Source organism: Mobula birostris, chromosome 14 (genome assembly GCF_030028105.1).
Source record: "Mobula birostris isolate sMobBir1 chromosome 14, sMobBir1.hap1, whole genome shotgun sequence".
In the NCBI taxonomy this organism is placed as follows: Eukaryota; Metazoa; Chordata; class Chondrichthyes; order Myliobatiformes; family Myliobatidae; genus Mobula; species Mobula birostris.
The window spans coordinates 42,166,972-42,179,187 of record NC_092383.1 but is presented as its reverse complement, the minus strand read 5'-3'; the positions used below and the strand labels follow the sequence as shown (position 1 = coordinate 42,179,187).

General features: G+C 42.2%; 1 protein-coding gene across 6 annotated transcripts in view; it reads left to right on the top strand.

Moving 5' to 3' along the window:
* Positions 1 to 12,216, top strand: part of cgnl1 (cingulin-like 1) — a 226,906-nt gene that overhangs the window by 61,377 nt on the left and 153,313 nt on the right. For all 6 annotated transcript variants that reach the window (XM_072278440.1, XM_072278437.1, XM_072278439.1 and 3 more), the window contains exon 4: positions 8,281 to 8,389. In XM_072278440.1, the coding sequence (XP_072134541.1) occupies positions 8,281 to 8,389 (109 nt within the window). The remainder of the gene's footprint in view (positions 1 to 8,280; positions 8,390 to 12,216) is intronic.

Below are 12,216 nucleotides of genomic sequence, written 5' to 3'. Positions count from 1 at the left end.
GTTGATGTGAGATTGATTGTATTTTGTCTGTGAGTTTCCTGGGTTCAAATACCAATTGCAGTGAATTCTGGTTAATTGGGACATATTGGGACCAGTGTGTTGGGCCAGTTAAGTGGCTGCCCCAATTAGCTGAAGTTTTATAGAAATAGTTAAAAGCTATACAGGTATGTGTTGCATAACATCCATGATACGTTCCGTGAAATCGGATGTTATGTGATTTGGACAATGTGCGAACTCCATATTATATACTTAGCAAACCTAAGTGAAGTGCTGTAGTGTACCTGTATTGACTAAATAGCCAAGAACTTACACTAAAACTGTATACTGTACACTATAATACATACACTAATTTTTTATTTCATTTTAACCTTTTTAATTTTTTTCACTTTTTAAACTTTTATGTAAACATTTCCTTAGCCTATATCACACACAATTTATCAAAGATGATCGGGATCATCCACATCGCTGTTCTCAGCTTCCTCATAGTGTCCCACTGGAAGAGTTTCAGGTCGAATAACCTGCGTTTGGAAGCCATGATGCACTTCACGGTAATATTTTCAAAAGAAAATTAAACAGAGAGCTAACGCTACTACACTTCACCCACACCTCAGTGAGTTCTGCGCCCACCATGACGGGCAAGCAGACTTCCCACTTCACCCACATCTCAGTGAGTTCTGCGCCCACCATGACAGGCAGGCAGACTTCCCACTTCACCCACATCTCAGTGAGTTCTGCGCCCACCATGACGGGCAGGCAGACTTCCCACTTCACCCACACCTCAGTGAATTCTGCGCCCACCATAACGGGCAGGCAGACTTCCCACTTCACCCACATCTCAGTGAATTCTGCGCCCACCATGACGGGCAGGCAGACTTCCCACTTCACCCACATCTCAGTGAATTCTGTGCCCACCATGACGGGCAGGCAGACTTCCCACTTCATCCACATCTCAGTGGCTTCTGTGCCCACCATGACGGGCAGGCAGACTTCCCACTTCACCCACATCTCAGTGAGTTCTGCGCCCACCATGACGGGCAGGCAGACGTCCCACTTCACTCACATCTCAGTGAGTTCTGCGCCCACCATGACGGGCAGGCAGACTTCCCACTTCACCCACATCTCAGTGAGTTCTGCGCCCACCATGACGGGCAGGCAGACTTCCCACTTCATCCACATCTCAGTGGCTTCTGCGCCCACCATGACGGGCAGGCAGACTTCCCACTTCACCCACACCTCAGTGAATTCTGTGCCCACCATGACGGGCAGGCAGACTTCCCACTTCACCCACACCTCAGTGAGTTCTGTGCCCACCATGACGGGCAGGCAGACTTCCCACTTCACCCACACCTCAGTGAGTTCTGCGCCCACCATGACGGGCAGGCAGACTTCCCACTTCACCCACACCTCAGTGAGTTCTGCGCCCACCATGACGGGCAGGCAGACTTCCCACTTCACCCACATCTCAGTGAGTTCTGCGCCCACCATGACGGGCAGGCAGACTTCCCACTTCACCCACATCTCAGTGAGTTCTGCGCCCACCATGACGGGCAGGCAGACTTCCCACTTCACCCACATCTCAGTGAATTCTGCGCCCACCATGACGGGCAGGCAGACTTCCCACTTCACCCACATCTCAGTGAATTCTGTGCCCACCATGACGGGCAGGCAGACTTCCCACTTCACCCACATCTCAGTGAGTTCTGCGCCCACCATGACGGGCAGGCAGACTTCCCACTTCACCCACACCTCAGTGAGTTCTGCGCCCACCATGACGGGCAGGCAGACTTCCCACTTCACCCACATCTCAGTGAATTCTGTGCCCACCATGACGGGCAGGCAGACTTCCCACTTCACCCACACCTCAGTGAATTCTGTGCCCACCATGACGGGCAGGCAGACTTCCCACTTCACCCACATCTCAGTGAATTCTGTGCCCACCATGACGGGCAGGCAGACTTCCCACTTCACCCACATCTCAGTGAATTCTGTGCCCACCATGACGGGCAGGCAGACTTCCCACTTCACCCACACCTCAGTGAATTCTGTGCCCACCATGACGGGCAGGCAGACTTCCCACTTCACCCACATCTCAGTGAGTTCTGTGCCCACCATGACGGGCAGGCAGACTTTCCACTACAGGTGGCTCGTGTGCCTGTGTTAAAATCTGTATAAACATTTAACTTGCACCTCAGTAATTTAAAGCCTTTAAGTGAGATTTTATTTCGCTCCGTTTGGTGTGGTCACTTGCAAAAACTAAATGAGTAAACTTCAGTTGCCGGAGGTTTGAAATGAAAATGAATTTTAACAATTAACCTCCTTGTATGTGTAAAGAGAAGGGAAGGGGTGATGCCTGGTTTGGGTGTGGACTGTTTGGTAAAACTTGCAACTCTTAAGAAGAGCTAATGTAATAAGGCTAAACAAAATCAGCCAGAGGGAGGAGAACAACAGGTTTAAAATGTCAGGAATGCAGACACCAATCACTGGAGGCACTGCATAAATAGCCAAGCTAGTTTATTGAAGGCAATCGTGAAAACTGAAGGCTGGTATAAAGGTTTTCTGCAAAATAGAACAATAGAATATAAAAAAAACACTTATTGCATGGTCTTTGTGTAGAGAGCAGTGTGGGAAGAGGCGTATATTCTCCTTTGAGAGATGCACTAGCTTGAATACATAGTTTGCTCATTGCAGTCTGTGAATATTGTTAATAATTAAATACCTTGGCTCAGTATTAATGTCCAGTGTACGGGGCAGTGAGTGAGCAACACTTGCTGTCCACAGGTGCTCACAGACAGGCCTCGAACCTTTGTGCAGCATTTTATACTGATCTGAGGTCCAAATCAGCACTGCACCCAGCACAAGCATCTGGTCGGACCCAACAGTCCTCACTGAGGTGCACAGAAGGTTAAACATTCAGGTGTAGTTGGAATTTAATTCAAGGAATTAAGTTTGCAATGTGAAATAAATTGAGGGAAAGAAAGAAGGGTTTGAGCAAGAGGGAGGGATGAACCAAATACAGACCATAAGACACAGGAGCAGAATTAGGCCATTTGGCCCATTGAGTCTGCTCCACCACATTCAATCATGCCTAATCCTTTTCTCTCCTCAGCCCTATTCCCCCACCTTCTCCCCTAACCTTTAATGCCATGTCTAATCAAGAACCTATCAATCTCTGCCTAAATACACCCAATGAGCTGGCCCTCATAGCTGCCTGTGGTAACAAATTCCACAAATTCACTACCCTCTGGCTAAAGAAATTTCTCTGCACCTCTGTTTTAAATGGATGCCCCTCTATCCTGAGTCTGTTCCCTCTTGTCCTAGACTCCCCCCACCATGGGAAACATCTTTTTCACATCTACTCTGTCTAGGCCTTACAACATTTGAAAGGTTTAAATGAGATCCCCCCCCGCACCCCATCCTTCTAAATTTCAGCGAGTACAGAGCCATCAAACATTCCTCATAGGATAACCCTTTCATTCCTGGAATCATCCTTGTGAACTGCCTCTGGACCCCCTCCAATGTCAGCACATCTCTTCTAAGAAGAGGAGCCCAAAACTGTTCACATTACTCAAGGTGAAGCCTCACCAGTGCCTTATAAAGCCTCAGTATCACATCCCCTCCTCTTGTATTCAAGATCTCTTGAAATGAACGCTAACATTGCATTTGCCTTCCTCAGAACCAACTCAACCTCCAGGTTAACCTTTAGGGTGTTCTACACAAGTCACTTTGATTCTCAGATTTTTGGATTTTCTCCCTGTTTAGAAAATAGTCTGATTTATTTCTACTACCAAAGTGAGTAGAAATTTTCCAACATTGTATTTCTTTTGCCACTTTCTTGCCCATTCTCCTCATCTGTCTAAGTCCTTCTGCAGCCAATCTGTTTACTCAACACTACTTGCCCCGTCACCAATCTTCGTATCATCTGCAAACTTGGCAACAGAGCCATCTATTCCATCATCTAAATCATTGATGTACAACAAAAAAAGTGGTCCCAACGCCGACCCCTGTGGAACACCACTAGTCACTGGCAGCCAACCAGATAAGGATCCCTCTATTCCCACTTGCTGTCTCTTCCCAATCAGCCAGTGCTCTAACCACGTTAGTAACTTTCCTGGAATACCATAGGCTCTTAACTTGGTAAGCAGCCTCATATGTGGCACATTGTCAAAGGCCTTCTGAAAGTCCAAATATACAACATCCACTGCATCTCCTTTATCTATCCTACTTGTAATCTTCTTAAAGAATTCCATCAGGTTCATCAGGCAAGATTTTCCCTTAAGGAAACCTTGCTGACTTTGACCTATCTTGTCCTGTATCAGCAAGAACTCCATATCCTCATCCTTAACAATTGTCTCCAATATCTTCCTAGCCACTGATGTCAGGCTAACTCGTCTATAATTTCCTTTCTGTTGCTTTCCTCCTTTCTTAAAGAGTGGAGTGACATTTGCAATTTTCCAGTTCTCTGGCACCGTGCCAGAGTCCAATGATTTTTGAAAGGTCATTGCTAATGTCTACACAGTCTCTAACGCTACAGCTTTTTGAACACCTTCTCCCTTGTAATAATAATGGCACTCATTTCTCTTCCCTCACACCCTTCAACATCAGGCATACTACTAGTGTCTTCCACAGTGAAGGCTGATGCAAAATACTCAATTCAGTTCACCTGCCATCTCCCCCATTATTATTTCTCCGGCCTCATTTTCTAGTGGTCCTATATCCACTCTCATCTAGAAACATAGAAAACCTGCAGCACAATACAGGCCCTTCGGCAAAGCTGTGCTGAACATGTCCTTACCTTAGAAATTACCTAGGGTTATCCATAGCCCTCTATTTTTCTGAGCTCCATGTACCTATCCAGGAGTCTCTTAAAAGACCCTTTCATGTCTGCCTCCACCACCGTTGCTGGCAGCCCATTCCACACACTCACCACTCTCTGTGTTTAAAAAAAACCCTGACATCTCCTCTGTACCTACTTCCAAGCACCTTAAAACTGTGCCCTCTCGTGATAGCCATTTCAGCTCTGGGAAAAAGCCTCTGACTATCCACACAATCAATGCCTGTCGTCATCTTATACACCTCTATCAGGTCACCTCTCATCCTCCGTTGCTCCAAGGAGAAAAGGCCAAGTTCACTCAACCTGTTCTCATAAGGCATGCTCCCCAATCCAGGCAACATCCTTGTAAATCTCCTCTGCACACTTTCTATGGTTTTCACAAGTGGGGTCTGACCAGGGTCCTATATCTCTGTTTTATTTTTTACATACTTGAAAAAGCTTTTATTAACCACTTTGATATTGTTTGCTAGCTTGCTTTCAAATTTCATCTTTTCCCTTCTAATGATTCTTTTAGTTGTCTGTAGATTTTTAAAAGCTTCCTAATCCTCTATCTTCCTGCTAATTTTTGTTTTGTTGTATGCCCTCTCTTTTGTTCTGACGTTAGCTTTGACTTCCCTTGTCAGCCATGGTTGTACTGTTTTACCATTTGAGTGTTCATTTTTGGAATATATCTCTCCTGCACCTTCCTCATTTTTCCCAGAAACTCAAGCCATTGCTGCTGTGCTGTCATCCTTGCCAGCAACTCTTTCCAATTTACTTTGGCTAATTTCTCTCTCGTACCACTGTAATTTCCTTTACTCCACTGAAATACTGCTACATCAGACTTTACTTTCTCCCTATCAAATTTCAAGTTGAACTCAATCTTATTGTGATCACTGCCTTCTAAGGGCTCGTTTACCTTGAGCTCCCTAATCGCCTCCGATTTATTACAAGCACCCAATCCAGTATAGCTGATCCGCTGGTAGGATCAATGACAAGCTGCTCTAAAAAGCTATCTCTTAGGCATTTAACAAATTTACTCTCTTGAGGTCTGTTATCAACCTGATTTTCCCCATCAGCCTGCATGTTGAAATCTGCCATGACTATCATAACGTTGCCCTTTATGACACGCCTTTTCTATTTCCTGCTGTAATCTGTGGTCCATATCCCAGCTACTTTTGGGAGGCCTGTATATAACTGTCATCAGGCTCCTTTTAACCTTGTAGTTTCTTAACAAACCCACAAGGATTCAATATCTTCCGATCCTATGTCATATCTTTCCACTGATTTGATGCCATTCTTTACCAGCAGAGCCACACCACCCCCTCTGCCTACCTTCCTATCCTTCCAATAGAACGTGTAACCTTGGACATTCAACTCCCAACTACAACCATCCTTCAGCCATGATTCAGTGATGACCACAACATCATACCTGACAATCTGTAATAGTGCAACAAGATCATCCACCTTATTTCTTATTCTCCATGCATTGAGTACTTGCTACCCTTTTTGATTTTGCACCCCTAATGCACTGATACTCACCCTGCTATCTGCAATTTTGTCCTGTCATCTGCCTGCCCTTCCTGATAGTCTGACTGCACGCTATCCTTGCTTTTTTACCATTCATCCTATCCTGAATCAATTTCATTCTGGTTCCTACCCCCCTGCCAAATTAGTTTAAACCCTCCCCAACAGCACTTACAAACCTGCCCGGGAGAATATTGGTCCCCTTCTCATTCAGATGCAACCCGTCCCTTTTGTACAGATCATATCTCCCCCAGAAGAGATCCCAGTGATCTGAGAACCTGAAGCCCTACCCCCTGCACCAGTTCCTCAGCCACGCACTAATCTGACAAATCATCCTATTGCTATCCTCACTAACTCGTGACAGCAGTAGCAATTTAGAAATTACTATCCTGGAGGTCCTGCATATAATGAAGATACACAATCAATATTTCAGAAACAGCTTCTTCCTCTCTGCTATCGGATTTCTGAATGGACAATGAACAATATCTCAGTATTTTTTCACTCTCTTTTTCCACTGCTTTTTAAATTTGTGTATATATATGTATGTGTGTATGTGTGTGTGTGTGTATATGTTGTAATTTATTGTTTTTATTACTATGGATTGCAATGTACTGCTGCTGCAAAACAACAAATTTCCCAACACATGCCGGTGATATTAAACCTGAGGGATATTGACCATTTGTAGCCAAATGGAATTAGTCAAAGTGGACACGCACATAGTGGGTTGAAGAGCATGTTCCTGTTCTGTACTGTTCTATGTTCTAGGGTTATTTGAAGGAATGAGAATCCACTTGTCAGTGGCAAGGAAGTTGCTAGTAAATAAGACTTATTATCAATTAAAATTACACCCATTGGTTTGGGTAAGCCATAATTTTTATTTTGACAAGAACAATGGGCAAATATTACAGACCTGTAGCATTTGTATATCCAAATGACAAGGCTCTAAGCACATACCTAGGTAGAGAAATTTGTAGCAGAGCTTGCTAAGAAGCCTTCAAGTTCAGAGTTCTACATTAACCATGCATTTGTTGGTGCTGGTTATTGCTGGTAATAATGCTGAGTGCTAATAACCTCTGTGTTGCTTCTTCACTCCGTTTTTTTAATCCCCCAACTCAGGTTTAATCAGAGTGCATCTCATTCCATGTCTTTAAATGCACTTCTTTATGGAAAGCTGTGCTCTGCAAATTTTCTATCAGTGCAAAACATGATATGAAACATTAATTAATAAATATGCTTGAAAAATATTACAAGCAATGCATTTGGTATAAATCATTGACACAATGGAGCAATAATGCAGTGTCTAATTTCCTGAAAGCAGCATTAGTTTTTAATTGTAATCTCACCATTATCTGCCCATACTTACAATATCCTCTGGCGAGGTCATTATTTTGATTAAAAAAAACAACCTTAATCTCTTGGGCAATTTATTTTTCAACTCCAATTAATTTTAATACCACAGGAACAATATTTTGGTAGAGTTGTGTGATTGCTTCGCTAAACAAGCTTTGTGATTTAGACGGAGACACAGGAGACTGCAGATGCTGGAATCTGGAACAGAAACAAGCTGTTAAAGGAGCTCAGTGAGCTGAGAAGCATCTGTAGATGTAGAAGAATAGTCAAGTTTTTTGGCCACGATTCATCAGTTATTCCTCTGCTTCCACGCATACCGCCTGACGGCTGAGTTCCCCACACAGGTTGTTTTTAGCTTGTAGTTCAGATTGTGTTTACAGAATAAGAGGACAAGCATCTTACAAGACATTGAAGTCTGACTGAATAATGTAACAATCACTAGGCATTTGAATAATTTCTACCTCATTGCCTCCTAAGTATGTCTGACCTGGTGAATTGCTATCTGAGACACTGGGCTGATTATTTGGGCTGTTGTTCAAAGTAATTAAGACCTTGTGATGTTAACTATTAAACCTGTTTTGTCTTTACTTCAGGAGCCAGGATGATGATGCCACAAAAAAGAAAGTTAATTTGGTATTTGAGAAAATCCAGACCTTAAAATCGAAGGGTGTTGCTGCTGTGAAAGATGAAAGGGACAAAAAGGTGAGTAAAGAACATAAATGTTGTGAAATAGGAGCATCTGCTAGCCACCTAATCCTTTGACCAGTTGCTCGATCATAGCTGATTGCTGTCTTTTTGCTGTTGCCATGAGGTTCGATTCATTTAGTATCCAGGAGTCAATTAATCCTTGCCAACAATGAGCTTCTCTGGGACAGAGAATTCCAAAATCCACCATCTTCTGCATGAAGGTTTTCCTTCACCCCTGAATGGTCTGTCCTGTTGGTTTAATGCTGTGACCTTTGTTCTGGACCTTGTCACTAATAGACATTCGCTCTGCATTTTGTATATTAGGCAGAGTAAGTTTCATTGAGATCTCCTCTCACCCTCAGTTCCATAGACACAGGCCTAGTCTACTCCATGTCTCGTCATTCAGCCAACTGTTCTCCCTGGATTCTGCCAGTAACCGTCACTGCACTCTCTCGATGTCAAATGTATTTCTTTCTGACTTAAGGTGACAAAAATTGTATACAATACTCCATCTCTCATCGAGGACACAGCTGGCAGCTGAACATCTACAAATACACATTATATTGAAAAGACAAGCAGGTGCTGCAGAGAGTGTGGTGTATCTCTGATGTTAAAAAATGAAATCACATCCTTAAGAAGTAGCATAGGATCAAAAGATGTAGAATCCTTGTGGGTAATGTGAAGAAACTGCCAAAGTAAAAGGACCCTGATGGGAGTTACATGCAGGACTCCAAATGATTGCCAGGATATGGGATACAAATTAGAAGAGGAGATGGAAAAGGCGTGTCAAAAGGACAATTTTATGATGGTCATGGGAGATTTCAATAGGGAAGTAGACTGAAAAATCCAGTTGGCTCATGATCCCAGGAGAGGAATTTGTAGAATGCCAACAAGATGGCATTTTAGAACAGCTTGTTGAAAAGCCTGCTAAGGGGAAGGCAATTCTGAATTGGATGTTGTGCAATAAACCAGATTTGATTTAACATCAATCCTGTAGTCTGGGAGGAGAAAACTAAAATCGAACATTATCAGCATTACAGTTGGGTAAAGATAAATACAAAAGCACAAGAGAGGAACTGGCCAAAGTTGGTTAAAAGGGGTCCCTAGCAAGGATGATGGGAGAGCAGCAGTTTCTTGGAGTAATTTAGAAGAAGAAGCTTATTATAGCGATAAAGCCCTTTGTGAGTGTTGATGGTGAGAAACACATTGGACTTCTCTGCCATCTCCATCTGCAAGTAGGCCTCAGCTAAGTTCACTTTGCTGAAGTATTTTCCTCCAGAAAAATTTGCAAAAATATCCTTTGTCCTGGGCAGAAGGATTGGTCTATTGGTCTACTTTCTGTACTGGGTTGATGGTGACTTTCATTCAGCCTCCATGCGATCTAGCTCACTGGCCACTTTACCACGGATGGTATAAGGAACCAGATGGGCTTTGTAAAATTAGGTGTGGCATTTATATTTAACACTATTTTACTCGTGATGTGTTTGAGTTTTTCAATGCCTTCCTTGAACACTGCTGTAACATCACCCAGTACCTTTCTTAATTTGCTTTTAGTTGACTCTGTTGCAGGGGATGTGGCATGCAAATGGTGGATGGATCCCTAACTGAGTTGTAGTTGCCTTAGGCAATCACAGCCCCACAATGCTGGCCCCCCTGTTCTTATCACATGAAAGCTCAACTTGGCTTGCTGGTTGTTATATTTCAGTGTTACTAATGTCATTCCCATAGGAGTTATCTTTTCTCCAGTATAAGTTCTTAGTTGGATATCTGCGGGCTTCAGCTCAGTATCTTTGAAATGCCTTTCAAACTCATTTTTTGGAATGACTGAAACAGCCAGGCCAGTATCCAATTCCAGTTTAATTAATTTGCCCTTCGCTTCTGGTGTAAGCCATATTGCTTGTTTATTGTTAGTTTTCACTTTGTAAGTCTCAAGGCTACTCAGTCCTCTGTCACTCTCTTTTTATCTTTTTTTCTTCCCTGCATAGTCCGTTTATTTTTGTCTGACTGACATGCGCTTTGTGTGTATCTTACTTTGTTGCTTTTTCTGTAAGTTTGACCTTTTATCCTGTATTTGTTTGCTGTATGTGAGCCCCTGCCACAATGGTAACACAACCTGTTTAGCCAGGCAGGTTACTATTTAGACATTGCAATTTTGTTCATGCTCACTTTCGTTCCTGACTGCAACTCAATTGTGCCTCTGTCTGCTGTTTCCATTGATACAGCTATTTGAACTGTTCTTTTAAATCTAAGTTGTGTTTCAGTTAGGAGTAATTTTTTAAATGTTTTCTTGTAAGATTCCACAAACTAAATGATCTCTCAGTGCATCATAAATCCCATTACCAAACTGACAATTCTCAGACAATCTCTTCAGTTCAGCCACGTAGCTGAAATGGTCTCCCCTTCCTTCTGCTTCTGAAACCCAAAACATTCTGCAATCAACAATAGTTTTGGTTCTAAATGTTCCTGTATTACTTTCACGATATCAGCAAAGCTCATTTCAGCTGGCTTGGTTGGAGCAGTCAGACTTCTAAGCAAACTGTATGCCTTTAAACCCATGGCACTCAGCAAAATTGGCACTTGCTTCTCATTGGTTATTTCATTTGGTTCAAAATACAGCTCAGTTCACTTAGTGTGTGTATACGCGTATACATTATGTGTGTGTGTGTGTGTATATATATATAAATATATAGTTATAGTCATACTTTATTGATCCCGGGGGAAATTGGTTTTCATTACAGTTGCACCATAAATAATAAATAGTAATAGAACCATAAATGGTTAAATAGTAATATGTAAATTATGCCAGTAATTTATGAAATAAGTCCAGGACTAGCCTATTAGCTCAGGGTGTCTGACCCTCCAAGGGAGGAGTTGTAAAGTTTGATGGCCACAGGCAGGAATGACTTCCTATGACACTCTGTGCTGCATCTTGGATATATATATCCAGTTATCTCTTGTGCAATTGAGCGTGTCTAGCTTTCTGATGTAGCTAGGAATTTCTGCTCTTTTCATTTATGATTGTTATCACCCAGTACTCACTGTCTATGAACCTGTGATTTCTTTTGTTTTCTCCCTTTTTTAAAACTTGAATATCTTTCTCCTCTTGTGATGAAAAACATATTTGCTGCGATTTTTGAAAAAGCTCTAATGTGTCTCTGTGCTTCAACAGATAGGTAGTCGTTTCAGGTTTGTTTAAAACTTTCTCATCGATCACTTATGTTTTGTAACTACAGAACTTAAAAGATAAAGACGGGGGGTCTGGAATGCATGTACTTTAGTTTTGTTTTTATTTTAAACAAGGCATACACATATGATGTGGCGTAATGACTTATGCCATTTATGTACTTTAAACATATAACCCACAATGTGTTATGTAAGCCACAAGAATACTTAATCAAAAATATATTCAGTATATTAATCAAATATTACTAAAGTATTAGATACACAGCACTAACAATCTGAGCATTAATAAATACAGTTTCATATATAGTTATACAAACATTAATGCTCAAACGTGGCTGCTTGGAAGTTCTGCTTATGTGGAATTCCAGAAGCTTTTGAAACTAGCATCAAACTGGTAAGGAATGTCAATGTCTGGATTAGTTATTGATAAACCTTGGGGTGGTCTCTTCCAAGAAGCAGTACTCCCTGCACATATACTTGGAGATTTCTGGTGTTTGTCATACAGTGATGTCACGTGTCTAACACAAATGGGTCTTTGTTGGAAATCCAGAGCTTAAATATTCAAACATTCCAAAATATGCAAATGATACAGAATAATTTGGAAAACAGTAATAAGACACATGACACCCCAATCTTGAGGTGCTTTCTTTGAATATAGT